The 26,698-nt window shown below is 55.6% G+C and overlaps 10 protein-coding genes across 10 annotated transcripts; 7 read left to right on the forward strand and 3 right to left on the reverse strand.

Annotated features, from left to right (window-relative positions):
• Positions 1-1,529: 1,529 nt before the first annotated feature.
• On the forward strand, positions 1,530-6,468 carry CCMA1212_006387 (uncharacterized protein; the record flags this gene model as incomplete). The annotated part of the gene is made up of 6 exons (XM_073703610.1): positions 1,530-1,988; positions 2,086-2,114; positions 2,206-2,254; positions 2,320-2,569; positions 2,648-5,122; positions 5,204-6,468. The coding sequence occupies 6 exons, from the start codon at positions 1,530-1,532 to the stop codon at positions 6,466-6,468; spliced, it is 4,527 nt and encodes a 1,508-aa protein (XP_073558010.1).
• A 264-nt stretch (positions 6,469-6,732) lies between these two features.
• Positions 6,733-7,686, reverse strand: CCMA1212_006388 (Nicotinamide riboside kinase; the record flags this gene model as incomplete). The annotated part of the gene is made up of 3 exons (XM_073703611.1): positions 6,733-7,275; positions 7,348-7,453; positions 7,547-7,686. The coding sequence occupies 3 exons, from the start codon at positions 7,684-7,686 to the stop codon at positions 6,733-6,735; spliced, it is 789 nt and encodes a 262-aa protein (XP_073558003.1).
• A 450-nt stretch (positions 7,687-8,136) lies between these two features.
• Positions 8,137-8,898, forward strand: CCMA1212_006389 (Peptidyl-tRNA hydrolase 2; the record flags this gene model as incomplete). Its single annotated transcript, XM_073703612.1, has 2 exons — positions 8,137-8,497; positions 8,582-8,898. 2 exons carry the CDS (start codon positions 8,137-8,139, stop codon positions 8,896-8,898), a joined length of 678 nt encoding a protein of 225 aa, XP_073558002.1.
• Positions 8,899-9,325: 427 nt separating this feature from the next.
• On the reverse strand, positions 9,326-11,039 carry CCMA1212_006390 (putative U3 small nucleolar RNA-associated protein 7; the record flags this gene model as incomplete). The annotated part of the gene is made up of 2 exons (XM_073703613.1): positions 9,326-10,297; positions 10,353-11,039. 2 exons carry the CDS (start codon positions 11,037-11,039, stop codon positions 9,326-9,328), a joined length of 1,659 nt encoding a protein of 552 aa, XP_073557780.1.
• Positions 11,040-11,456: 417 nt separating this feature from the next.
• Positions 11,457-13,947, forward strand: CCMA1212_006391 (Ribosome biogenesis protein tsr1; the record flags this gene model as incomplete). The annotated part of the gene is made up of 2 exons (XM_073703614.1): positions 11,457-11,559; positions 11,618-13,947. 2 exons carry the CDS (start codon positions 11,457-11,459, stop codon positions 13,945-13,947), a joined length of 2,433 nt encoding a protein of 810 aa, XP_073557781.1.
• Positions 13,948-14,125: 178 nt separating this feature from the next.
• CCMA1212_006392 (uncharacterized protein) lies at positions 14,126-16,025 on the reverse strand (the record flags this gene model as incomplete). Its single annotated transcript, XM_073703615.1, has 5 exons — positions 14,126-14,558; positions 14,672-14,778; positions 14,830-14,958; positions 15,048-15,944; positions 16,020-16,025. 5 exons carry the CDS (start codon positions 16,023-16,025, stop codon positions 14,126-14,128), a joined length of 1,572 nt encoding a protein of 523 aa, XP_073557778.1.
• Positions 16,026-16,696: 671 nt separating this feature from the next.
• On the forward strand, positions 16,697-17,914 carry CCMA1212_006393 (Galactose/lactose metabolism regulatory protein GAL80; the record flags this gene model as incomplete). The annotated part of the gene is made up of 2 exons (XM_073703616.1): positions 16,697-17,294; positions 17,361-17,914. The coding sequence occupies 2 exons, from the start codon at positions 16,697-16,699 to the stop codon at positions 17,912-17,914; spliced, it is 1,152 nt and encodes a 383-aa protein (XP_073557779.1).
• Positions 17,915-19,642: 1,728 nt separating this feature from the next.
• On the forward strand, positions 19,643-20,863 carry CCMA1212_006394 (uncharacterized protein; the record flags this gene model as incomplete). Its single annotated transcript, XM_073703617.1, has 1 exon — positions 19,643-20,863. The coding sequence occupies one exon, from the start codon at positions 19,643-19,645 to the stop codon at positions 20,861-20,863; it is 1,221 nt and encodes a 406-aa protein (XP_073557776.1).
• Positions 20,864-22,642: 1,779 nt separating this feature from the next.
• Positions 22,643-23,218, forward strand: CCMA1212_006395 (uncharacterized protein; the record flags this gene model as incomplete). The annotated part of the gene is made up of 1 exon (XM_073703618.1): positions 22,643-23,218. One exon carries the CDS (start codon positions 22,643-22,645, stop codon positions 23,216-23,218), a length of 576 nt encoding a protein of 191 aa, XP_073557777.1.
• A 224-nt stretch (positions 23,219-23,442) lies between these two features.
• Positions 23,443-24,918, forward strand: CCMA1212_006396 (Alpha-muurolene synthase; the record flags this gene model as incomplete). The annotated part of the gene is made up of 6 exons (XM_073703619.1): positions 23,443-23,606; positions 23,665-23,730; positions 23,783-24,283; positions 24,334-24,423; positions 24,477-24,514; positions 24,566-24,918. 6 exons carry the CDS (start codon positions 23,443-23,445, stop codon positions 24,916-24,918), a joined length of 1,212 nt encoding a protein of 403 aa, XP_073557774.1.
• Positions 24,919-26,698: the final 1,780 nt, after the last annotated feature.

Here is a 26,698-nt window from a genome sequence, read left to right on the forward strand (position 1 = left end):
AAGACAAAAGTTCCTTTTGGCATTCAGGCGGGATCCGTGACGGTGGGTCGACAAGTCCCGGGGATGGAGGAGTGCCGGGAATTGTGGCTTGTCATATCGGGGGATTTGAAGGTGATGATTACGGCCTGCGGAGGGACACGATTCTGTATGATATAGTATTTACATGTAGTTCGATGCAACAAGTAGAGACTTGGAAATTGTCAGTCATGCATTATGGCGCTGCGTCAGACACTGCTACCCTGACGTATTCTGGGTAGGCTTTGCGTGAAGATGGTCACCAATCACAATAAGCTCCGGAGGTCCTCGCACCATTCAGCGACTTGTGCCAACGGCCGTGAGATTTGCTCTGGAAACAGCATGAACAAAGACACGGGACGGACATACTAACCGAATCCTTCCATCCCGACCTTTCCGTAGCTTTCGATTTCTGGCTTTCCAGGAGCTAAAGAGCTGTCATTGTAAAGGTAGGATTTGGCTACCGGGTAAAGCGTTTATGAGGCCGAGATAGACCCTTGCCTTGAATGTCCTGATGGGTCGCCGGGTCAAAAAAGGCAATCACTGATGGGTTGAAAGGGTGGAAGATTCGTATGAAGCAACAAGACTGAATCTGCTCTCGGTGAGAATAAGTGATTCGCCAAGGTACGAAATTGCTTGGATTACAAATACTGGGAGAGCATCAGATAAGGTCAGGCCGTGAATTGAGCTGCCGACGCTAACGGTGACGGTTAAGATGTTAACGTAGCTGGTCGCCGTCAGCAGCAAACAAGCATCAACAGCCCGAACCAAGTGAATTGAGTGGCTGCATGAACCAACAGAAAAAGTGAATCCCTGCTTGCTGCCTGTATGTATTTCTCATGCACTGCATGTAACTTGTTTGCCCTCAAATTGCATCCGCCGGCCTGATTTGACGTTGTATTCACTCGACCAGCTCCTCTCCCCCACGTCACCCAATTGCGTCTCCTCCTCCTACACCTCTCTGCCCTCCGTCCCAGCGAACAATCGACATCGCAGCGGCCCAACAGACGAAGACACGCCTTGTCCCACTTGCGGGGAAACAATGTCTGTGTCACACGAGCCGTGACACCTCAGCTGTTGACGCCGCTCTGCCTCCTCCTCTCCTCTGCTGCTGGCCAAGCTCGCCGCGGATCGAAAACCCTCAAGCTTCGCTAACCAGGCCCTACGCACGACTACGGCTACGACTTGCTCTTGTTAGCTCGCAGTCGCAGTCCACGCAAATCACCGGCCTCTTGCCGAGCAGGGGCATGAATCCAGCAGCAGATCCAGCTGCAAACCCGCGTCCCGGCCCGTCAGCGTCGAGTCGCCAACCCCGCAACCAACTCCGCCGTCGTCGTGAGGCATCGCGAGCCGGGATCCATGCGCAGCTAATCGCTCGATACGCACTCATTGCGTCTGCCCGACACGTCAGGACACGCTCCGTCAGGCTGCGGGTGCTTCGCAGGGACCGCTGCCTGAGTCACACATCGGGATCCGCCGCCGCGGGAGCGCCAAACTGCCGCCGTCGCCTTTCCATGTTGCAGCTAGCGGCGGCTGTCGTGCAAGCTGCGCTGGAACCCGGGCCTGAGTCTAGTACTTCCGCCCTTGCTTCGGCTGCTGCTCCGGGCCTGGCGAGTGATGGTGATGACGTGCCGAGGGTGCGCCCACGCTCGTCGTCAGACGCGGGCTCGTGGTCGTCCTGCTCGTCTGGGGACGTGGCCACATCCCTGAACTACGAGACTGGCCACACCGTCGAGAGATGGGCGGGCACGGCCACGGGGACGGATGGTGCTGCCGATGGCGTTGCGGCCGACGAGGCTGCTAGGGCTGAGGCCGATATCAAGGAGCCGACGCCCGGTCAAGATGGAACCGTCCCGACGTCCTCAGGCTCCCAGGCAGCACCGCCGGGCGAGGAGGGAGAGCAAATCAAAGTCATGAGGGCCTATCAGATCGAGATGCTCGACAAGAGCCTCAAGCACAATGTCATTGTTGCCGTATGTTGAAATTTCTGTCCATCCCCCTTCTTCCCCTTGCTGTCGTTGTTTCGACTTGAGAGACATGTCCATTGATTAGGGGCGTGTCGTCAACTAGATGGACACGGGAAGTGGCAAAACTCAAGTGTAAGTCGCATACCTATCATCGTCCCACGTAAAGCCGAGCCCAGTCTTTGGCATGTTTCTTCACAAAGGGCTGACTCAGGGCTTGTATCAGAGCTGTGCTTCGTGTCAAGAAAGAGCTGGAAATCTGCGATGCGAACAAGGTGAGCTGCCGCCTGTATACGTATGCACACGGCATGAACAGCTGCACTAATGCAGCACGCATCAGATCATATGGTTCATCGCGCCAACGGTTTCGCTGTGTACTCAGCAACACGACGTGCTCAAGTTGCAGATACCCGCCGTGCCCATGATGATCCTGGCTGGTAATTCCAATATCGATGCTTGGGGGCCGGATATCTGGGCCACCCTTCTCGAGAAGGTTCGCGTTGTCATTTCTACTCCCCAGGTTCTGCTCGATGCTCTTGATCACGCCTACCTCAACATGGGGCTTCTGGCGCTGCTTGTGTTTGATGAAGGTATGGATGACCTGCCATCACTTTGCATAGGGAAAGGGGTCAATACTTGCCAACTGCTGACGTGACTCGATTTCCAAGTCCACAACTGCATCGGCAGAAACCCAGGCGGCAAAATCATGCAAAACCATTACCATCCACGCAAGCAGGCTGGTGAAAGCGTGCCTGCTGTTCTGGGCCTGACAGCCACTCCAAGCATCCGGTCTGAGCTCCACGATCTCGATGCCTTGGAACGGCTGATGGACGCAAGATGCGTCTCGCCCACCCTCCATCGCGACGAGCTTCTCAAATGCGTCAAAAGGCCCAAGATCAGGCACGTCATCTACGTCCCCGGCAGAGAAGACTTCATGACGCCCACCATGCGCGACTTGGACCGGGTCTATCGAGAACTTGACATCACAGAAGATCCGTACATACTCATGCTGCGCAACAACCCCACGGACCGGAACAACCGCAAGCTGGCCACGGCGTTTGAAAAGTACGACACCTACACGCAGAATCAGATGAAGTCGTTCTGCGCCCGGTCGAGGGAGATTTGCAGGCAGCTCGGCCCCTGGGTTGCTGACCTGTACATCTGGAAGGCCATCTCAGCTCATTTGGACAAAATGGACAAGAAGACGGATGGAGTTGACGAGTATGGTAACAAGTGGTCATCGGGCTCGACGAGCTACCTGGAAAAGAAGCACCTGGCCGACATCTATCGTCGAGTCAAGGTCCAGCGTCCTCCCGATGTGCCACAGACATTTGACGACATTTCCGACAAAGTCGGCCTCCTACTAACCGAGCTTCTGTCGATGGAAGAGCCCACGGTGGGCATCATCTTCGTCGAGGAGCGAGTCATGGTGGCCATGCTGGCCGAGGTTCTCTCCATCAATCAGGCCATCACGTCCCGGTATCGAATCGGGACCATGGTTGGAACCTCGAATTATGCTGCGCGGCGAAAGACCGTTCATGAATTCGACCAGAAGACGGATTACAAGGACCTGCAGAGTTTCCGCTCCGGCAAGATCAACCTGCTGATTGCGACGTCAGTGTTGGAGGAGGGCATCGACGTTCCTGCCTGCAACCTCGTCATATGCTTCGATACTCCCAGGACCCCAAAGTCGTTTATTCAGCGGCGCGGACGAGCTCGCTCCAAGGACTCGAGACTCGTTCTGTTCTTTGACCATTCAAACCCTGCTATCCAGATATGGCACGCGAAAGAGGAGGAAATGAACAGCATCTTTGAAGACGAAGAGAGGGCGGCCCGGGAGCTCAGCAAACTGGAAGATTCAGAGAGCCCCAGCAGCATCTCCTTCATCGTCCCCTCCACCGGCGCAAGGCTAGAGTTTGACAATGCTAAGCAGCACCTCGAGCACTTTTGTAGAGTCTTGTGCCCGTCGGATTATGTGGACAGCCGACCGGACTACATCATCCACAAGGAGCCGGACTCTCTGTTGACTGCCACGGTGCTGCTCCCTCCGTTTCTGGCGGCGAACCTGAGGCAGCACACCAGTGCCTCTCCTTGGCTCTCCGAGAAGAACGCCACCAAAGATGCTGCGTATCAGGCATACGTCGCCTTGTACGACGCGAAGCTCGTTAACGACAACTTGCTGCCCTTCAAGTCCAGCGACATGCTCGGAGTCGATAAGCGAGCATCCGAGGTGCCGGTCGAGCCGTTGATGAAGCCATGGCATCATGTTGCTCCCGCATGGCGGGAAGCTGGCGACAAGTGGCTTTACTCGTTGAGCTGCGTTGAGGAGGACGGCCGAGTGAGTGCCGAGTACGAGATTCTTCTGCCCGTCTGGCTGAACCAGCCTCAGCCTCTGCGAATGTTCCTCGACCGCAATCACCAGGTGGAGTTGCAGCTGAAGGCTGGGATACCCGTGCCGCATGACCAAGTTGCGTCCTTGCCAGACCATACGTCGACCCTGCTGGCGCTGCATTTCGGTCATCGATGGCCCGTCGAACAAAAAGAGCACGTCATTCGGGTTTGGGCAAAGGATCAATCTTTGTCGATGAACCAGATTGGCGAGCTGGCATACGATCCCCAGAACAAGAGCGTCAGCCAGGGAGACTTTCTCATCCGTGACAGCGGCAAATCCCCCTACCTCTACAAGGACACCATTGCGTTCAAGCCCGAAGCGAGCCAAGTCCAGAATACCTTTTACGAGTACGAAAAGGCGCCCGAAGACGTGCCGTATCTCGTGCTCACCAAGTGGACGCGGCGGACGGACTTTCTGCATCGCCTTCAAGGGGATCCCGCCAAGAATGAGCCCAGCAGCAAGCCGTACGCGCGCGTGTATCCGCTGCCGTGGGCGACAGTCGATACCATTCCGGCCAGGTATGCCCAGTTTGGCATGCTGATCCCGACGGTGATACACGAGCTCGGCGTCATGCTCATGGCCAAGGAGCTGGCCAACTCTGTTCTCCCGGTGATTGGTATTTCGGATCTGCATCTGGTCAAGGAGGCCATTAGCGCGCGGAGTGCCTCGGAGCCGGTGAATTACGAAAGGCTCGAGTTTCTGGGCGATTCGATCCTCAAGTTTTGTGCCTGTATGCGCGCCGCTGCTGAGAGTAAGTTGGTCATTCCTTTATCGTTGCGGATCCATCGTCTTCTGCCTGGGCGCTTCTGCTGACCACGTTGGTGCTGCTTAGAACCCGACTACCCCGAGGGCTATCTTTCGTTATGGCGGGACCGACTCGTCTCCAACTCCAGACTGTACAAAGCCGCTCTCGAGTTTGGGCTGCCGAGGTTCATCGTGACGAAACCTTTTACCGGCCAAAAGTGGCGCCCGCTTTACTTGGACGATGTTCTCCAGGAAGGGGACGGCGCTACGCCGGAGAAGAGAAAACTGTCGACCAAGACGCTCGCGGACGTGGTCGAGGCACTGATTGGAGCCTCATACGTAGACGGAGGCCTTGCCAAGGCGGTGACATGCATCTCCACGTTCATCCCCGAAGGCCTATGGACAAGTGTGGAGGCAGACAGAGAGGCTCTTTACGCAAGAATGCCGGAGGGCGAACCTCTTCCGCCGCCATTGGAGCCGTTGGAGAGCTTGATCGGATACAAGTTTCAGAAGAAGGCTCTCTTGATGGAGGCCCTGACGCATGCCTCCTATGCGGCGGACTCGGGCAAACGATCTCTCGAGAGGCTCGAATTCTTAGGAGACGCTGTCCTGGACAACATTATCGTCACGAAGCTGTTCAGACTGAAGCCGGAGCTGCCCCATTTCAGGATGCACACGCTAAAAACGGGCTTGGTGAACGGCGAGTTTCTTGCTTTTATGACGATGGAGCACGGAGTGCAACTGGCGGCGGACCCTGTGCTGATGGAAGATGGTACCGTGGAAACCCCGGAAGACGTTTCCTACCTGTGGTCGTTTATGAGGCACGCCTCGTTTCCAATTGGCATCGAGCAAAAGGAGACGATCAAGCGGCACGCGGCCCTGAGAGAGCAGATTCTCGACGCAATGGAGAAGGATGACCATTACCCCTGGGCGCTTCTGGCCGCGCTGAGCCCGAAGAAGTTTTACTCGGACCTCTTCGAGGCGGTGCTGGGCGCTGTGTGGATCGACTCCGGGTCGATGGCGGCGTGCGAGGCGATGGTTGCGCAGTTTGGAATATTGAAGTACATGGATCGGTTGCTGCGTGACAAAGTTTACGTGCAGCATCCTAAGGAGGAGCTGGGCATGTGGGCGAACACGGAGACTGTGACGTACGAGCTCGAGGTGAAGGAGAGCGAGGAGAGGGCGGGGGAGAGGGAGTACTTTTGCAAGGTACTTATCGGAAAGAGGGAGGTTGTGATTGTGCGTGGGGGGGTTAATAAGGAGGAGGTGAAGACCAAGGGTGCGACGGAGGCGTTGCGGATTTTGAGGGAGGAGAGGAGGCTGAGTGCTGCGGATGTGGTGATGGTTGGATGAAGATGGGGATGCGATTGTGAGTTGAGACTGGAGATGATGATGCGGCTTTGAGTGAGTGATGTTGGTTGAATATCTTGTACTTGGGACTTGAGAAAGATAATGAGCGATTGAGGGACGGGCTAGACTGTCTGCAGCTGATATTGGACATTTTTGTGTGTTTCATGATGATATATGAATCTTGATGAATAGACTATATTGACACATATAGAGCTCCGTATCCTCTTAATATGAATATCTAACGGCGAGTTGTTTTCCTCTTTACAACTAGGCATACTTTTTCAGCTCCTCCAGCAACAAGTCCACTATCCACGTCAAAGTAGCCTCCATATCCCCATCCAGGGGCTCCCCCTCCGGCACCCGAATCCCTTCCCTCTCGAGCACATCCTTCTTAAACTTGCCCTCCACATCCCCGTCCTCAAACAACCAGGCATGCGACTCTACATAATTCGGCCAGACAATCTTATCCACGTATCCGGGGGGGTCAGCCCAGAAGCCCTCGAGGGTGACATATCCGTCGCGTGCCTCGCGGCGGGCTTTTGCTTTTGCGTAGGACGCGCGGAGGAAGATTTTGAGGTCGAGGTGGGGTTGGATGGAGGACATGGCGGGGGTGTAGAGGAGGAAGCCGTCGAGGATGCAGATTTTGAGTGTTGTCGCTGGTTCTTTGTTGTCGCTGGTGGAGGTAGAGAGGAGGAGGGGGTGAGAGGGGGGGAGGGAGGAAAGGACTTTTTGGCGGAGGGTGGATGTGAGGGAGGGGGGGATGGGGGAGGGGCCGACTGAGTTTTGGTCTTCTTTTGAGTCGAGGGTTGGCTTTGGGATATGTTAGTTTGTGTGTGTGTTTTGAAGGAGATGAAAGTTGGGGGTTTGAAGAGTGTTACGGACGGGAAAAGAGGCGTTTTCGCGGATGTAGGAGAGGGCGTCTGCCATTGCTGGGATGTCGATGGATTCGGGACAGTCCCAGTCCACAAGGCCGTGCTTTATAGGAAGCCTAACATCATTCACATGGAATGTGACCCGTTAGAAGAGAGTACAAGAACAGTTGAAGGGTGGAGAGTAAAGAGAGATGGAGGGTTGAACTCACTCGGCTTCGGGGCGGTAAAAGTCATCTTCGTGCAGGATAAAGGTGCTTGGAAAGATGTCGCGGAGGAGGCGGGCGAGGGTGGTTTTTCCGCTGGAGGAGCAGCCGGAGAGGGCGACGACGAGGGCTTTTTTAGGGGGCATTCTTGGTGTGTTGGAGGGGGGCGTTTGTGGTGTTGTTGGTGAGATGAGTACGAGGTGAGTTGACTTGAGTTGAGACTTGAGGTTATATTCATGTTGACATGAACGGATGGATGGCGGGGATTCCGGGTTTAGGTGCCCCGTTGATACGGGCCCGGGTTTTAGCGGCTGGAGGTGGGGGTTAGAGGGAGAAATTCAGGGCGTGACGGCGTTTGATTCCAGGGAGTTGCAGGGCGTTGAGCTTGGTGACGATTGTGCTTTTTTTTTTTCATGATGACTGGCGCATTGCATCTTCTTTTTTCTTTCCACAACATATAATTCCCAGCATCACCGTCAGCACCACCGCCTCAATTCAACGGCTCAACCTGCTCTCCGACACTCAACTTGTCCCATGTCATACTGAACATCATTGAAACGACAACTCAGTTCCGACCTCGCCTCAACCCGCCCAGCATGTCCTCCGACGAACAGGCCTACCAAACAGGCATGATCCTGACCACAGCCCTCGCCAGCTTCGTCACGGGCTACATGTTTGGCATCTTCACCACGCGCGGCTACCTCATCTCGCCCGCCCTGGCCGAGGAGCGCCGGCGGTACCACAACGACCCGGTCGAGAGCGACGAGAGCGACGTCGACGTGGACGGGACGCCGCTGGATCACGCGCCCAACTGGGCCAACGGGCTGGACGCGGACCGCCGGCAGGGCCTGCGCTTCCGGGAGTCGGGCGCCGCGGAGAAGAAGAGCCTGATGGGGGAGAGCAGCGAGGAGTGCAAGCTGGTGTTGGTTGTGCGGACGGATCTGGGCATGACAAAAGGTGTGTTTTTTTCCTCTCTCCCATGGCGGATGTTGGATTGGCAGAAGAGAAAGAGACTGACATTTGAGGGGGGGGTGAAAACAGGCAAAATCGCTGCGCAGTGCTCTCACGCCACGCTCGCCTGCTACAAGGCCCTCGCCAGCGCCGACCCGTCGTCGCCCGAACGCCGCGTGCTCTCCCGGTGGGAGCGCTTCGGCCAGGCCAAGATCGCCGTGCAGGTCAAGAGCCAGGCCGAGCTGCTCGAGCTGCGGGGCAAGGCGCGCGCCATGGGGCTCACGGCCGAGGTGATTCAGGATGCTGGGCGGACGCAGATTGAGGCGGGCAGCATGACGGTGCTGGGCGTGGGACCGGGGCCCAAGAGCTTGGTGGATAAGGTCACGGGGGGGTTGAAGCTGTTGTAAGGGGGGAGAATTTTGTCACGGAAAGGGGGGCATCATAAGTGAGATGAGATGGAGTATAAAACATGTGGTATAAAGGGGGGGCGTTGGGTTGCGCAAGGGATGCTGCGAGCATGGGATACGGGCAATGTATAAAAACGAACGGCATACTGGAAACAGAAAAATAGAGAACGGCAAGCATTGACGATTTCCAAGAGCAAGAGTCTGTCTTCCTCTCCAGGCATGACTGGAAACAGCAGAAGAATATAAACGGCAAGCATTGATGATCTGAACGTGAGGGAACTGTCTTCCCTTTCCCATGAGATTGATGCAAATACGCCGATGATTGCACGAGCACCTTTTGTCATGCTCATGGGTATTATTACATTGCGTCTTGATAGATATATACCATCCGCTACCCGTACTCCAAACAACAACAACAAAACCAAAATCACTCCTTCTTGGCAAACCGCGACAGGGCCGGCCCCAGATCCTCCTCGACCTCCTTTCGCTTCTTGTCGTTCTTCTTCTGCTGCTCCTTCCACAGCTCGTCGACGCGCAGCCTCTTCTCGTCGATGATGTTGCGCTTGCGCTGCTTGCGCAGGTACTTTTTGAGCGCGCCGTTCTTGCCCCTGGCGCGGTTGCGAATCTCCTCGGCGACGTCGACGGGCTTTGCGTCGAGGTCGCGCTCGGCGCGGCGCTGGGCGTCGGAGCGCAGGTCGACGTTGCCGACGAAGTTGGGGTCGAGGGCGATCATCTCGGGCGCCAGCTTGTTGAGCAGGCCCTTGACCTCGGTCTCCTGGCGCTGCTTGGCCGTCTCGAAGGGGTTGGCCTCGAAGGCGTCAAAGTTGGCCTCGCCGGCGCCGGGCACGATGATGGACGAGAAGCCCTTGTCGTGGCCGATGCCGAGCACGTCCTCGAACGGGCACCAGCGCACGCGCTCGACCGCCTTGCCCTCGCGACCCCATTTCATGTACGGGTGCGACTGCCGCTGCTGCTCCGCCAGGTTCTTGTCGAACAGGCCCTTCCAGATGGTCGTCGACGTGCCCCAGCCGACGGCCGTGAGGCCCGTGTCCGAGATGGCGACGGACGACGCGGGCGTGTACGTCGAGTACGTGCTGACCTCCTTGAACATGCGGATGTCCCAGACGGCCATGCGCGCGTCCTGGCCTGCCGAGACCATGTACCGGCCCTCTCGGTCGACGGCGACGCCTCGCACGGGGCCCCGGTGGGCTAGCAGCTTGACGAGCGGTTCGGCCGAGTTGGGCGACCAGAGCGTGACTGTGCCGTTCTGGTGGCCGGCGTGGATGATGGCGTTGTAGGGGTTGTGCGTTAATGAGGTCGGGGGGCCGAGGCGGGAGGGGAGCTCGGCGACGATCTGGCCAGTTGAGGTGTCTTGGTATTTGAGGACGCCTCCTGTGTTCTATACCAGTGTTAGAGGGTGGAGGCTTCTGATGAAAAGATGAGAGATTGCATACCATTGTGGCCAGGAGAAAGTGATAGGGGAGAAACTCCATGTGTGTGACTTCCGAGTGTTTCCTCAAGCAATGAATCTCGACGCCGTTCCGGTCGTAGATGTAGACGTATTTCTTCTGCGCCACAGCAAAGAATTGGTTGTTGTGCAGCCACTTGACGTCGCGGACCGTCTCGCCCAGCTGGATCTCGCAGCCCAGCTTTCCCTCCCGCCAGTCCATCGTCGCGACATGGCCCTTTCGCCCACCGAGCAGGAGCTCTCGTCCGTTCCGCGAGTAGTCGCACAGATAGGGCCCCAGCTGGTCCAGCTTCAGCTCGAACCGCTTCTTGGCCGTCTCGACCGCGACATTGGCCACGATATCATCCTGCTGGACCTTGTACGTCCGTTCCAGCTCGCCCTCGGCCTCGAGGAACCCGGACGTGTTCTCCAGCAGGATCTCGGCATCCTTGGCCTTGAGCGTCGCGTTCTGGTACTTTGCCTCGAGCTGCTTCAGGTTCCGCCGCAGCTTCTTGTCCTTGATCTGCTTGGTGTTGATCTGCTTGCCTCGGCCGTACGCTTGGTTGGCGTCTCGTATCCTCCGGGCCTTTTCTCGCTCGGCGCGGGTGGCCATGTCTGTTCGGGGCTTGTGCGTGACGATTGCGTTGCTCTTGCGCGCTGTGGGCGCTCTGGCCACTGCCGTTTCCGCCTCCATTGTGGCCATCTGGACTTCCTCTTCTAACGATTTCTTGGTGGACGGCGAGACTCGACAAGAGGATGCTGGACAATTCGCGAGAAATGGGCTGGATGCAATTGGTATCAGAGTCGCAAGCAGAAACAAAATTTCCGCGCCTAGCACTTTGTCGCCGCCTATCGCAATCGTCCCATTGGCTGGACCCTGATCTGCCCCGTCCATCGCGCTTATCGATAACGCGCCACAACAGAAAATTCTTGATAACCAAAAACCCCACCATCCAGCGATTCTGCATTGTCTTGCGCCTGTCCAGACGGATACAAACCACAATCACGAGCTTCACATTAGGAGGACAGCGATTGTTGGAATCTACTGCTGTTGAAGACAGTCAAAGTGGCATCGCTACCGTTTCGGTTCAAGGCTGGCGGTGACGGAAAAATGCCTGCCGCCGTGCACTCGCACCGGCCCACGACGAAAGTCACCCACAAGCCGTTCAAGTCAAAGGCTGCGTCCAAGCATGAGCTGAGAGACCGCGCAAAAGGTTTGATTGCGCATTCATCCTATGATGACAGCGCAAATTACTGACACACCTTGCCTAGGCCGAGTCCCTAACGAAAAAGGATCGCGCAAAACTCCCCACCAGCAAGTCATGTCCAAGTTCGACCGACGAAACCAGGCCAAGCAGACTCGCCTCACCAAGCACCGGGAACACCTCAAGGAGACGTCCATCTTCTCCGGAAAGGATGCTGCTCCCAGAATCGTTGCCGTTATCCCCCTGTGCTCTGACGGCGATGCAAAGGCGGCTATTCAGTCGCTCAACAGCGGCCTCGACATCGAAGCCGATCTGAGCGGCAACAACTTCCAGGTCCCGGTCGATCGCTTTAAGCAGAAGCTGCAATATGTTGCCCTAGAGCGAGACCTTGTGGCATGCTTGGATGCTGCCAGCACCGCCGATTTCGTCGTCATCGTTCTGTCGGCTTCTGTCGAGGTTGACCAGCTGGGAGAGCTCATTCTTCGAAGCGTCGAGAGCCAGGGCCTGTCCACGCTCTTCACGATGGTCCAGGGTCTTGACAAGATTGAGCCTGCCAAGCAGAGGCCTGGCATCATGGGCTCGCTCAAGTCCTTCATTACGCATTTCCACCCCGAGCAGGAGAAGCTCTACAGCACCGACAACCGGCAGGACTGCGCCAACCTGATGCGGTCCCTGTGCAGCACAACCCCCAAGGGCATCAGGTGGAGGGACGAGAGAAGCTGGATGCTGGCGGAAAACGTCAAGTTTGCGTCCAATGACTCGGAGTCTACAATCATCACCGGAGTGGTGCGCGGCAAGGGACTGAAGGCGGATCGGCTGGTGCAGGTTGGTGACTGGGGCACGTTCCAAATCGAAAAGATTGTCGCCGCCCCTCTACCGAGGCATGTCAAGAAAAAGGGTGAAGAGATCACAATGGAGGCCGAGGAAGAAAAGGTCCTGGAGGAGCCTTCTGCCGACCGGGACGACCTGAACGACCTTGCTCCGGAAGACGTCATGATGGACGCAGAGGATGACGCCGCCATGTCCGTTGCGCCTTCAGAGAAGAAGGGTGTGCTGCTAGACGAGCACCACTACTTTTCGGACGAGGAAGACGAGGCCACGGCTGGAACCAAGAAAGTGCCCAAGGGAACTTCAAAGTATCAGTCGGCATGGTATCTGGACGACGTGTCGGACTCGGGCTCTGACATGGAAGACATGGAGATGGATGATGAGAATGACGAAGAGGAGGAAGTCGGACCCGAGGACGGCATGGAGGGATTCGCTCAACCCGAGCCCACGGAGGCTGGTCCTTCAGAATACCCTCAATCCGAGATGATGCCAGACGAGGAGGAAGACGCCGCGCAGCTGGAACAGTACCGAGCCCGGAAGCGGGACGAGGTGGAGGAAGACAAGGAGTTCCCTGATGAAATCGAGCTTCACCCCCACGTGCTGGCCAGAGAAAGGCTAGCCCGGTATCGCGGCCTGAAGAGCCTCCGAACCAGCCCCTGGCTGGAGGACGAGGACCGAGCTCACGAGCCCGAGGAATGGCGCCGGCTCCTGCAGGTCCCCGACTACAACGCTTCGCGATCAAGGGCAACCCGCGAGGCGTTGGTTGGAGGCGTGCAGCCCGGCACCCGCGTCCACGTCTACATCAAGGGCATCCCTGCCGATACGGAAAAGTCCTACAACCCCAAGGCCCCCGTCAAGCTCGTCTCCTTGCTGCGGCACGAGAACAAGAAGACGGCGGTCAACTACCTGATCAACCTCAGCTCAGACGAGACGACTTCCATCAAGTCCAAGGAGGAGCTGGTTGCCCAGTGCGGCCCTCGGAGGATGGTGATCAAGCCCCTCTTCTCGCAGTCGGGATCGACGCCAAACGACGTGCACAAGTACTGCCGCTTCCTCCACCCCGGCCAGTCGGCCATTGCCACGTTCATGGGCCCCATCACATGGGGCGCCGTCCCGGTCCTCTTCTTCAAGCGCACGGCCCCCAGCGCCGGTGCCGAGGATCAAGACACGTCGGCCGGCGGGCTGTCGCTGGTTGCCACCGGCACAGCGCTACCGCCGTCGACGTCTCGCGTTGTGGCCAAGCGGGTCATCTTGGCGGGCCACCCCTACCACATCCACAAGAAGATTGTGACGATCCGATACATGTTCTTCAACCGCGAGGACGTGGAGTGGTTCAAGGCGATGCCGCTGTGGACGAAGCGCGGACGCAGCGGCTTCATCAAGGAGCCCCTGGGAACTCACGGTTACTTCAAGGCGACGTTTGACGGGCGCATCAACCCTCAGGACTCTGTCGGTATTAGTCTGTACAAGAGAGTCTGGCCGCGACACGCCGTGCCTGTCACTGGGCCGTTGTTGGACGCTGGTGCTGTTGAGGCGCAGGGAGCGGATGAAGATACCATGATGGAGTGATGGGAAGGACTGGGAGGAAAAAATAAAAAGCATACGTGGCATTTAGAGGTTATGAATATTACGACCGATTGTTTCTCATAATCACCATTCATTACTTCGTGCAATACTCCGGGAATTACCAGGATCATCGCTGTGATGGTGTCACTACTAACAAAGATTTCGCAGGCCTACACGCCCCCTACGCCATCCTAGGCCCGTTCCCCACGACAGCCGGGGCAAGATCATACTTGACCAGCGTCGCCGCCAACGAGACAAGCATCCCAAACGAATCCATACCCTCGCACCACCTCATCACATCCTTCGTTACTAATCCCGACCCCCCGGACCCCGAAGAGCCCCCATCCAACCCAGCTCCTCCGTCGAGAAGCAGTTCCCCGGGGGACAAGTGCTGCTGCGCCAGCATGTAGTCCCTCAGAGTGAGTATCTTGGCGACGGAGCGGCCGCGCAGGAAGGCGGCGTAGCGCCTGCTCCAGTCGTAGGTGGAGGGGACCTCCCAGAGGTCGCGGATGCAGGGGAGGGGCGTGGCGGCGAAGGATTGGCAGCAAAGGGCGGAGATGGGGCGGAGGTTGATTTCGAGGAACATTTCGATGATGTAGAGGAGGCAGAGGGTTCTGTGAAAATGTGAGAGATGACTTTAGTGGTTTATACAGATGGTAGGGGGGTTGAGGAGAAATAAGAAGGGGAGGGGGGGGGGGGGGGGGAGAATGGGATGATGATGAAGTACCTTCGTGCGCTTTCGTAGAGGACCCATGTTGGACGGCAGAGGGGGCTTTCGAGGGTATCGATGAAGGTGTTGTATTCGAGGCCAAAGTGTAGCTTGGGGCCGAGTTCCTGTGTTTGGGTGTAAGTGGTGAGGATGAATGGGAAAGGGGGTGTGCGTACGCTTATGGTGATGAGGAGGAGCTTGACGTTGTTCTTGACCAGCGTTTCTGTGTCTTGCGCTTGTAGTAGCATGTATACTGTCAAGGCTTGAATAGACTCTAGCATTGTCTCTGTATCAAATGATTCGTGCTGGAATAACATGAAGTCAGCTTCACTACATCTCATTTTTCAACACATCATGTTGAGGTATAGCATGAGACACGGCCCGAGATAATCACCTCCCTACGTATCCTCGCAACCTCGTTATAAATCGTCCCCCACACAAACGAACTATTCACAGCCGTCCTATCCATCCACATACCCACCAACGACGCACAAACACCCAGCGTCGTCCCCAAGCACCCATGCCTCCCCTCCCTCGCACAATCATGCGTCAAGTCGTCATCGAGACTGCACCGGCTGTGGATGAACGGCGGCAGAGCATGGCCGCTGACCAGCATGGCGGGATAGGAGCATACCTGGCCGAGGATGGCCCTCGTGGCGAGCACGCTGCTGGCCGTGAGGGCGCGGCGCTTGGTCAGGATGCGGGACGTCTTGTCGTGGAGGAGGAAGTCGGATTGCGTGCCGGAGCCGGTGACGGGGTTCCGGAGGAGAGTGTCTTCGTCGTCGGGTGAGGAGGGGGGGTTCATGGTGATGGTGTTGAGGAGGGGGAGGATGTTTTGGCAGGGCGAGATGAGGTTCATTGCGAAGGTGTCGAGGGTGGCTGGATGGCTGGGCTCAGGGGCAAATTCGACGTGTAAAGGCGGCCAGTCTGCGCGAGCGCTGTGTAGAGGAGTAGCCATTTGTCCGGCGGAAGAAGATGAAGCTGAAGCTGAAGCTGATGAAGACGACGGGACCGTGCCGAGCGATTCCATCACGGCGTAGCCCGGAGCAGCGGCCTGTCCGGCGAGGGCCCGCAGATCTCCGGCGTGCTGCAGCGTGTCACTGTGAGTTGCGGGCGTGGCCTGGACAGGCAGCACGGAGTAGGGGGCCATGCGCGGAACTGCGGCGCCGGTGTATTCGCACGGGAGGCTCTTTGAAGTGCAGCGGGAGCACCGCGGAAGGGTGAGGGTGCAGCGGGTTTTTGCTCTGCGGCATTGGACGCATGACTTTTTTCTGGATAGGGGCATGTTTTGCTGTTTTTCTGATAAGAGGAGAGCTGTCTGATGAACTACGTTTACACGTCAAAGGAGAAATTGGAAGGGAATCACAGCCATTGACACGGACGAAGTGCTGAAGCGAAGCCGGAAATAGACGGGACGGTTATTAATACGGGAGGCGGACGGTTTCGCTCGCCGGAGAGGGTCCCGCGCTTCGGAGTTTGGGTGGAGTTGCGCCGGAGTTTGAGTGGAGAAGCACAGGGGGGAGTTGAAGGGAAGCGGAATGAAGAGGAAAAGATGGAGAGAGGTGAGTTGATGAGAGGGGTTTGTAAAGCCTTAGCTAGATCTGAATAGTAGCACCAGACGTAGATCTGATGGCAAATGGACAAACAGGGGCGGCTAAGAGAGGAGGGGAGCCGGTTGAGTTGGACCGAGACGTGGATTATTCATCGTCGTTGAGACAAATGTATACGGCGGATGGTGGGTTTTTCAGGGGGGGCTGACGGAATTCCGTGTGGTGTCATTTGAGATGGAAGGGAGAGACGGCGGTGGAAACAAAGATGGGATGATGATGAATCGCCGATTGTATGGGACATGGAGACGGATTGGTGTATTGCCTATGCTGGAACGACGTGGACTGGAGAGGAGGAGGAGGAGCAGGACATTCAAGTACAAATAGTGCGGCATACCCACGGAGGTGAAGCTCTGAGTATAGTTCATCATCATCAACATCAGCATCATCATCTCCAGATCGATTGAACACCGTCTTCACTCAGAAAAGCATCACAATGGCCCCCATCAAAGTCGGCATCATCGGCCTCGGCGCCACAGGCCCTGCCATCGGCCCCGGCGCCTGGGCCGTCGCCGCCCACCTGGCCTCCCTCGCTCCCTCCCCCAACTACGACGTCGTCGCCGTCTGCAACTCCTCCGTCGAGTCCGCCCAGCGCTCCATCGCCTACCACAAGCTCTCCCCCACGACCAAAGCCTACGGCAAGCCCGAGGACATGGCCGCGGACCCCAACGTCGACCTCGTCGTCGTCTCCGTCATCGTCACCAGCCACCACAAGGTCGCCAAGCCGGTCCTCCTGGCCAGGAAGCAGCTCTTTGTGGAGTGGCCGCTGGCAGCCAGCCTGAAGGAGGCCGAGGAGCTGGCGCAGCTGGCCAGGGAGGCCAACGTCAGGACGATTGTGGGCACGCAGTTCCGTGCTGATCCTGCGGTGCGCAAGGTCAAGGAGCTTGTGGACGGGGGGGCGATTGGCAGGGTGACGAGCGCGCAGATTCAGTATTCGCCGCCGATGGGGAAGCCGGATATGTGGATGGATGCTGCGCCGTATTATCTCGACTTTAAGAGTGGCGGGAATGAGTTTCACATTGCGTTTGGCCATTGTAAGCTGTGGCCCCTTTTTGACTTGATAGATGGGGACGAAGAAGACTGACAGGAGTTACCACCAGTGATGGACAGCTTCCTCCATGTGCTGGGCGATTTCGAGACGGTCAAGGCGTCGCTCTCCAAGCAGTATCCCATCGTGAAGCTCTTTGACGTGAGCACCGGCCAGGTGACCAACCCGGGCGTCCCCAGGACAGCCCCAGACCACATCTTCGTGCAAGGCGTGCTCGAGAGCGGCGCCGTCGCCAGCATCAACTACCACCGGCCCGGCGCGCTCCTAGGCAAGAGCTTTCGCTGGCTCATCTCTGGCACCGAGGGAGAGATTGAGTTTACGCTTGACGGGTACCTGCAGCTTGGGCACAGCGAGAGGGAGATTCGCATCAAGACTGTGCATGAACCGGGCGAGGTGCGCGTTGTTGAGTGGAAGGGGGAGACGCCGGAGCATGTGGAGAGCGTGGCGTTTCCGGGACAGAACACTGCGCGGGTATGGGAGGCGTTTGCGGCTGGGGGGGATGAGGGGGTTGCGAGCTTTGAGGATGGGCTGAGGGTGCATCGGTTGTTGGAGAGGATTGCGAGGGAGGCGGGTTCGCCGTGGGCAGAGTATGTGGAGGAGATGTGATGGATGGTACGGTTCATGTCGCTTCGAGGTGGAATGTCTACTTGGTGACAGGAATGGTTGATGTCCATCTCGGGATTCGTCAAGGTAGTTTATCCAATCTTGGGGGAGCATGGTCAATGTTTGAATTACTAGGCTTATGCAGGAGAGGCTGTCATGAGTGTCCCAACCTGTGTCCGTTTTATCGCCTCATGATCCGCTCATGGGTGACTTAGTGGACCAGGGCAGTCCACATTTGGCTATCTGTCGAAGAATACTCGGTTCGTCAACTATTTCAGTGTAAGAGGACGCCAACCAAGGATGACATTGAACCGTCGGATCCATCGAGTGGAGAGCTTCTATCGAGAATAGATCCATTGTCTTGGAGCATCGCTTATTTAAGGATAATGAGACCCGAAGTCTCGTGATAACTACCACTGGTGATTGCACGCAACTAAACTGTACGTGTTTTGTCTTCCGCAACTTTGGGATCCCATGAGACTTTTCCGGACCGTCGGCTATAGTATCAATGGTTGTCTTGTAGGGATGGATCGATGAGTTGGTGAAGCCCGTGAATTATACGCGAGGGCAGTGGTGGTCCAGCTGCTGCGAGATTAGCGAGGCAGCATTGCTTCAGTGAGTGGAGGATTCGTTCTAAATTAAAATACGAAGAATATGAGACATGCGCAAGTCTTTATTTCGCCTAGCTTTACTGGCAGTGCGTCCTGTGATTTGGAATCTATATATCAACCTTGACAGTTCATCTTGTCGTGCAGATGTCACTTACAGAGTAGCTGCACCAAGCTCGACATTCTTATTCAACGTCTTTTCCAGATGGCCTTGAACCATATGTTCCGTACTTCCATCATATTTGAAGAGAGAGAGAGCTCGTTATACCGACCTCACTTGGAGTGGGCCACAGCAACATGCTCTCCTCAGCTGCTTATCACATCACTTTACATCGGCATTTACTCTTCTTGGTAACCAAACGGAATGATACGAGCCACGGCCAAAGAAGCGTTCTTCGCCTACTCCACGCTACATCTTTGTGCCAAGGCTTGAAAAAAGAAGTTGTCCAGGAGCATATCAATTGCCGAAGTCTTATACTAGGTGACGGGAAATCGCTGGAATGCGGAGATAAAGCCGGATCGAACTCGGCTCAACAGAGGTGCTTGACGTGAGGATCTTCCACCTATCAAGACGTCTTCCTCGCCTCAAAGCACACTGAAGACCGCGGTGCTCCGTACTCAATGGCAGTATCCGTACATAGAGCGGAGTTCCCCTCCTCATCATAGACGAACATAATATCCGTCGGATTCTTCTCCACGATCTGTTGCCCTCGACGATCTTGACACGGCATCAGATTCCGACAATGCAGTCTTCTTAAGATGGACTTTCCATCTTCTGCTACTCTTCCCGTCGCTAACAGAGATTGGGCATTTACCCGTCGGCCTCACCCCGCATCCCCGGATTTCCATCTCTGTCGCGATCTTCAAGATGAAGCTACATCTTGCTCGTGCCGAGACATGGGATATAAATTTCAGCATCAGCCATCGTCTCTCAAGTCCTGGCCTCTGTTATGAAGTCATGCTAGTCGAGCAATGCCTAGGACTCTCCAGCATGAAGGCATAAGCTACTCGACCAGGATCCCCTCCCTCACCGTACATCACAGGTCATACACCCTGGGCCCCCCTTCTTTAGTCGGCTGCCTCGCTCACTTCACCTCCTCCCGGAGGCCTTTTTCACGTCAAGATGGTCCGACTCCGGCTCCTCCTATCAGCCCTGTTCGTGGCCCTGTCCCGCCAGACATGCGTCACCGACGACGACTGCAGCCTCAACGGCATCTGTAGCAAATCCGGCGCCTGCAAGTGTGACCCTGCCTGGACCGGCGACGACTGCGGCGCCCTCGACATCCGCCCGGCCAAGCGCAACAGCGGCTACAACCAGACGGCCGAGGGAACGTCGTCGTGGTGCTCCAAGATTGTCCAGGATCCGTGGGAGCGCGGCCTGTACCACCTCTTCGCCTCCGAGTTCACGCACGGCTGCGGGCTCGACTACTGGGCGCCCTACAGCCGCATCATCAGGGCCGAGTCTCGCACGGGGCCCGCGGGTCCTTACCACTTCGCGGCCGAGGTCATGGGCGCCTTTGCGCACAACCCGACGGTCGTCTACAGCCCTGCCGACAGGGAATGGCTGCTGTACTACATCGGCTGCCCTACGCAGGTCTCGGATACGTGCCAGTCGCAGAGCTTCACGTGCGGCCCGGGCAACAATGTGAATGGCGAGAGCGGCGTGTCTGTGCTCAGCAGCCGGGACCTTCGCCGTTGGGACCTTAAGGGGCAGGTCATGCAGGGAGACAACTCGACGGCCTGGGACGCCGACTTGACCAATCCTACTGCTTTTCCTCTGTACTCGAGCTCGTGCGGCCGCGAAGAGGCAGCTGCTGGACATGGGCACTGCCCCGGTCATACAGCTGCCATGCTTCTCGTCTATCGCGGCTGTCCATTTAATTGCGATGGCAGCGAGATGATCAACGTCGCTGTTTCGGAAACTGGGTACAATGGGCCATACAAAAAGATTGAGCCGGACCCCATCTTTTCCGATCCCAACGAGGATCCGTTTGTCTGGCGAGACAAGCGAGGCAACTTTCACATGCTGCTGCACTCGCTTGAGTCCGACGGAGGGTTTGGCTGGGGTCCACAGGTTGGCAGACATGCCTGGGCGAGGAATTACACCGGACCATGGACATTTGGCAATAAGACGCTGGCCTTTAGCACCGAGGTTCAGTATGATGATGGGACGACGATTGATTTCTTCCGCAGGGAGAGGCCGGAGCTGTTTTTCTCAGAGGACGGGAAGATGACGCCGCTGCTGTTGTCGACGGGCGTCCAGGAGCGGAATAGTCCTATGAGTTATAGTATTGCTGTTCCTTTGGGGGATGCGGGCGTCAAGGCTCAGAATCAGAAGTCCTGATGCGATGGTTTGGCTGGAAATGTACAATGGGGACCAGTGTCGGATACATCTGGTATTGGTGATGTACAGGATTTTGTCTAGCCGAACGAGCCCGCTTCCCAGAGAGTGATTGAATGCGAAGGCGAATATGTCACTTCTGGCTACTCCGGTTGATCAGATACAAGAGCCAATCATCTCGCTTGCTCCTCGTGGAAATCGCCATCATTATGTTTGAGGCGGCTCTGCAACCCCTAGGCATCTGCTCCTTGGCCAGCATCCGGATGACTGTAACAGTAAACCAGCAGACTCAGAGGACATCTGATTGCCAAGTTGGGTAATCACATCCAAAGAGGCCCGTAATGTTTGTACGACGATGCGCGAAAGACACCGAGCTGCGTACGAGGTACCAGTGTACCTGAAGAGCCCGCGAGAATATCCTGAGAGGGCCTTTCCGGCTCTAGATTACTCTGAGGACGGCACAGAGTGAGACACGATTATGCACGTCATGCCTGCAGCCTGCCAATTGGAACCGGCTGGATGGGTGGCGCGGCAGCTGAAGTTGCAGCCATTGGTGTTGACGATGCAAGGCACCGTGTCTTACCACGGGAACAGAGGCGGGAACGCGCGCGTGAGAAATTGGTCAAACAGCATGCAGATTTGCAATGGAACGACTTACACGATGCAAGCTTTCTTTCAGTAGCAGAGTTTCATTGTTAGAGTAAAGACCTCTGGAGAAAATTCAATGTGATGGAACCTCACCTCGCCTTAGCCTGGTGTGATATGATTGCCGGGATTGGAAGTACTCGTATGGGCATGATGATGCTACAGGCCATAATCCTGGGGTGCTTTTGTCATTATGATTCATTTGCAAGGTGCACCCTGTCTTGGTCTGGTCGCGTTGCCTGCCTTGACGAGTCTGTGAGGCTGGTTGAACCAGCATTTAGCCAGGCAAAGGACCTTGTCAACATGAGATATGATAGTTCCAAGTCTTTGACGTACTAGATTAGGAAGTCACACCAGCCTCGAGCTCGTGACATGGAAAAAAACGGAAACGTCTTGGCCACAAAGTGTCGCTCAAGGGATTGCCGGACAAGGCACATATCCCGACCAGACCGGCCTCCATGACATGCCCCCAGTTCACCGAAGATCATGGTGCCCGAAGGCTTCCACTTTTAACCGGGGCTATCTTCCTTTGCCCTTGTCTGTTTTCTTCAGACCGATGGAGTGCCTACTGGGCTACACGTACGCTTACCGGTGTCAAAGCTTCAGAAACTATCACCATGTCCATGAGCCATCAAGACGCTCGTTGATGCCTGTGATGGGCTACTGAATCAGCCATCATGAGTCAAACAGTATCTAGCCGTCACAATTTTTTTTTTCCCTTTGTCCTCTGTAGCCGCGGCTGAATCTCCTCATGAGGAGAAGGTGAGGTGCTGAAGAAATCAATAACTCACATTATCCATCTTGCTATCACAGCCTACACGAGTCAAACCCCGGAGTGACGAGGAAAAAAATCGACACGAGATTTTTTTTTTTTCTTCCCTCGGCGACTGCAAGCATTCCCCCACCGCAGGATTCATGCCCCCCCATGTCTGTGCTACGAGTATCTGTCTATCGAAAGCTGAAAGGGTAAACAGGTGAGATCATAATCAGCAACGTGGCAGGCTGAGCCCTAGGAAGCCTGCACTGCACGTCAAAGGCTGGCGAGTCGTCTTAACTTGCAGAGCCTGATTGGCGAGACTGGGCCATGCAGCTATTTTGCCCATCGTCCGTTACGGCTTACCGGCTGCGAATAGCGTCATGGGCAGCTCCGTTTGTAAGGCAATTCCTCTGTTTGACCTCGGGAAACCCCCCAACCCCCTTCAACCCCCCCCCTTGAACCCTCCTCGGACGCACCGAGACCAACGTGCGTTTACGAACGGACGCGGACGCGGACGCGGCTCTTGGCTTGTTAGGGCCCTCGGCGGAAGCGCTGTTCCAGCTTCTTACAGCAATGGCGGTGATGCTACTGCTACTGCTTCGTCGAGGGTCCCATCGAGGGCCGACTCGCATGCAGCTAAACGCTTTGGTCGAGGCTCCCCCGATAGTTTGCTGCGTGCGGTGGATCTCGGTGCGACCCAGAGAGCTGCAACCCACGCTTCTTTCGGTGATGCCCAGTTTCTTCAGCGGCAACCTGCTGTTGGCCGCGTCTGTCCAATGGGGGGAGGGTCGATCCAGACGGTATCATATGATGTCCGCCCAGGGTCAATCGCTCCCGACCGACTGGTTTATCACCGCAAGGATGGATCTGTTCCCCTATGGGCACCGCCCCAGGCTTTGCACAGACGGATGGAGAGAGAGAAAGAGGGAGCCGTGAAACGTCTGCATGGGCTGTGATAGGTAACCTTGAGCCTGGTCGGCCATCCCCATCCTTGACCATTCCCCTGTTGGATCGGTGCCGACATGTTATTACGATGGATACAGAGAGTCGCAATGGCTGCCTCCAGAGTTGCAGTGCCTGCGGGATATAAGAGAGCGGATGGGACTCGCACGTTTCGGGGTTTGATTCAAGACCCCAACTGCCAGTCGCTGGATCCGGTCTCACATCTAGTATCTACATTATGGCCCCTGGACGATATGCCCTTCGAGCGAACGAGCTTGCTTCCATGTTGAGCGGGAGCACGCTGGCGATTCCAAACTTGAAAGTGCCGCTCGCCAACTTTGCGAGAGGACAAAGCAAGTATACGGCCGAGATTCGACGATGGGTGGACAGGCTGGTTGAGGAGTTCGTGACGCGCCTTCAATCTTGAGAAGAAGCTTCATGTATTAATATGTTCGCACAGGAACGTTCATGACAGAAGAAAATGCATCGGTGTCAAGCGCTGTGACTTTGGATACCTTGCCGCATGGTAAGGGTTCTGCCAGCAGTTCTCGGTTTACTCTGCTGACGTCGCATCACAGTTGCTTCCCCGACTCTGACTGGGAGCAGCTCAAAGCTGCGGCGGCAATGCTGGTCTGGATATTCACATGGGACGACATCATCGACCACGGAGAGGACACCAGCGGCATCATCTCCAACGGAGACCGGGCGCGTGTCTTTTGCCAACAATCGCTCGAGTACATTAGCCAAAAGCTCGAATTGAACGGTTCCTATGGAGAAATCGCCGGCCAGATTGCACCCAGCATGTCCATGTTCGACGAGACTGCTGGACGCTTGATGTCGGCGAACTGGAGTCAGAGTGGGTGTTCCCCTCACTTACAAGCGGATGTTGCCGAGCATTTTCTGATGAAAAAGGTTCTTACAGGACAAACGCAAAGGCTGTACAACGAGATTGAGCACTATGTGAAATGCTGCCTCATTGAGCATCTGCAGCAGGAGGATGACTCCATTCCCACGCAGGAAGAGTTCACCAACATGCGCTTCGGAACGTCCGGAATCTCTCCAGGGATTGCCATTTGCGAGTAAGGAAGGCATTGTCGCTTTGATTACGATAATTGCTGATTTTGTGCAGATTCACCAGGAACGTCTCGCTGCCGGATGAGATTGTCGAGTCTGCCCCCATGAAGGTCATTTGGAGGGAGATTACCCGGCTTTGCATGATGTAAGAGTCATTTGTGATTCTCACTGCACAGAATCAGATGCTGACTTATGCAGGATCAACGACATATACTCTTGTCAAAAAGAACTGGTTCGTATCTGCAGCAGAATCTCAATCACAGGTATATATAACACAAAACTAACAGAGATTCGTCTCCAGAGAAGCGGTGTTATCCAAAACATCATCCCCGTCATCGCCTACTCGAGCGGAACAGACGACATCACCACCGTCAGCCAGGAATTCATGGACATTTTCCAAACCTCCGTCAACACCTTCGAGGAGTCATTCCAGCTCCTCAAGGCGCTCGCATCGCCCGATCCCAAGCTTTCGGACGATATCCAAAAGTACATCGAGAACTGCCAGACCATCACGACGGGACTGCTGGAATGGATGCTCTGCTCGGAGCGGTATGGAGTTGCCAAGCATCTGCAGGCGGATGGCTCGGCGCTGGTGCCTCTTGTTTATGATTGTGGGAAGTCGCCTGCTGGTAAGGCGTAAGTGATGGGATGGGATGCGGCTTATGGAGTGTGGTGTTTTGGATTGGGTATGTTTGGCGTTGTTTGGCGTTCTGGGATTACGACATAGACATTGGTGTATTGTTTACGGTGATACGAGTCAATCTCATTCATTTTTATTCGTCTATCAAACCTTTGCAAATGTGGCCTTCTCTCACTTCGGTCTTTCACTTCGGTGACCTTGAGGTTTTGCGCATAACCTCTAACCACTGAAACGATAAAACTCACAGCATCCTGGCATTTCATTGCTATAACCAACAACGCCTTGACCTATCCAAAGCCAACACAACTAACGCATCTCTGGATCACATTCCTCGCATATTCTCAGCTTCAACAACCTCTAGTTACACATAACATTCCGCGACACCCTCCAAAAATAACCCCCGAGACGCCGGCTGACGCCTTGCCACTTCCTGACTCGAGCCTCATGCGGATTGGGCTAGGGAAATCCCGCGAACCATCCATCCGTCAGCCGTGTCGGCGTTTGTGTCACGTTGGGATCTCGCGATATCATTGGCCGTGCATAACTACGGGAGATTGCCTAAAAGGTTGTGTCGCTCAGCCCTATGGATTGTCTTAGTTCCAGCTGAGGGTTCGGTCAGCTGGAGGTCGGTCAGGCTTGGGTTTCACATGTACCCACGTATATGCCCTCCACTGCCTACAGTTTAGTATAGTCAAGTCTGAGCTGATGGTTTGTTCTGGATTGGCTTCTTATTCGGTCGGCCCGCCTTCTTGAGAAGCTGACCGGTGTTACACTGCCTCCTTTTGTTAGGACTCTGCAATTGAGCGTGGTACCGTATGTTGGCCAAGTCTTTTCTCTTCAGCTTTGTTGGCTTCAAGTGCACCTTATCCAGTGGCAAGACGGAACGCGTCATTTACGTTGTCATTTTTAGGGCAGGCTATTATGGCATGTCGGAATGGTTGACCTGGCTGGTCATGCGTTGGAGGTCAAGGACAATGGTGCACAGAGGCTGCCATTGAGAGGCTAAAGGACGTAGGTTACGTCCACTGTTAAAGTAACGACTTACAACGTCCTCGCATTGCTTCCCATTGCTGCAAACGGACCTCTATCTGATTTGATGTCTTTCGACTCCTAGCTTCCCGGGCTGCTCTAAAGTATCCACGTCCAAGGTAGGTGGTCACAGAACTTATTCTCACAGGAAGAGATCCGTGGGATACGAACAGACTTGTCATGTACAGGAATAGGGAGCGTGAGTAGTTGCTCTTGGCATATCGTAAGACAGTAAACCTTGAATCAAGTTTTATAGGTGCACTACAGTCGCGAAGAAGCCTTCGCGGAGTTTCTGGCTATTGAATCCGTTGTTACCTTGTGCAAGAGAGGCAGCTCCGTAAGGACTGGTTGCCTTCTTCATTGTCTATTTCTTTCTTTGTTTATTATTGAAGGCCATGAAAAAAGGAAAGTCTTCCCAGAGAGCCACGTACTCAGCTCGGGCTAACTAAAGTATCTAATAAGATACAAGATCATCAAGGCAGTTGACTTGAGACGAGGAAAGTAGTTGCCTGCTTGATTGAGCTTGGATGTGAGACAAATACCGGGTCGCGGCGAATAGTAACAGATCGCCCCTACAAAGACAACACAGGAGACTAGACAAGGAGCGGCCCGATAGCGATGCTAATGAACCATCACGGTCCACGTTATTAACCCTTGCAAGCAATCTTCATGCGAGGCCCAGTAGGCAAACTTCCCCCAACATCTTATGGATCCCAAAAACACTCCACTTGTGACTTGACGGGCGCTTCCA

This window comes from Trichoderma ghanense, assembly GCF_004382785.1.
Source record: "Trichoderma ghanense strain CCMA-1212 chromosome Unknown scaffold_7, whole genome shotgun sequence".
In the NCBI taxonomy this organism is placed as follows: Eukaryota; Fungi; Ascomycota; class Sordariomycetes; order Hypocreales; family Hypocreaceae; genus Trichoderma; species Trichoderma ghanense.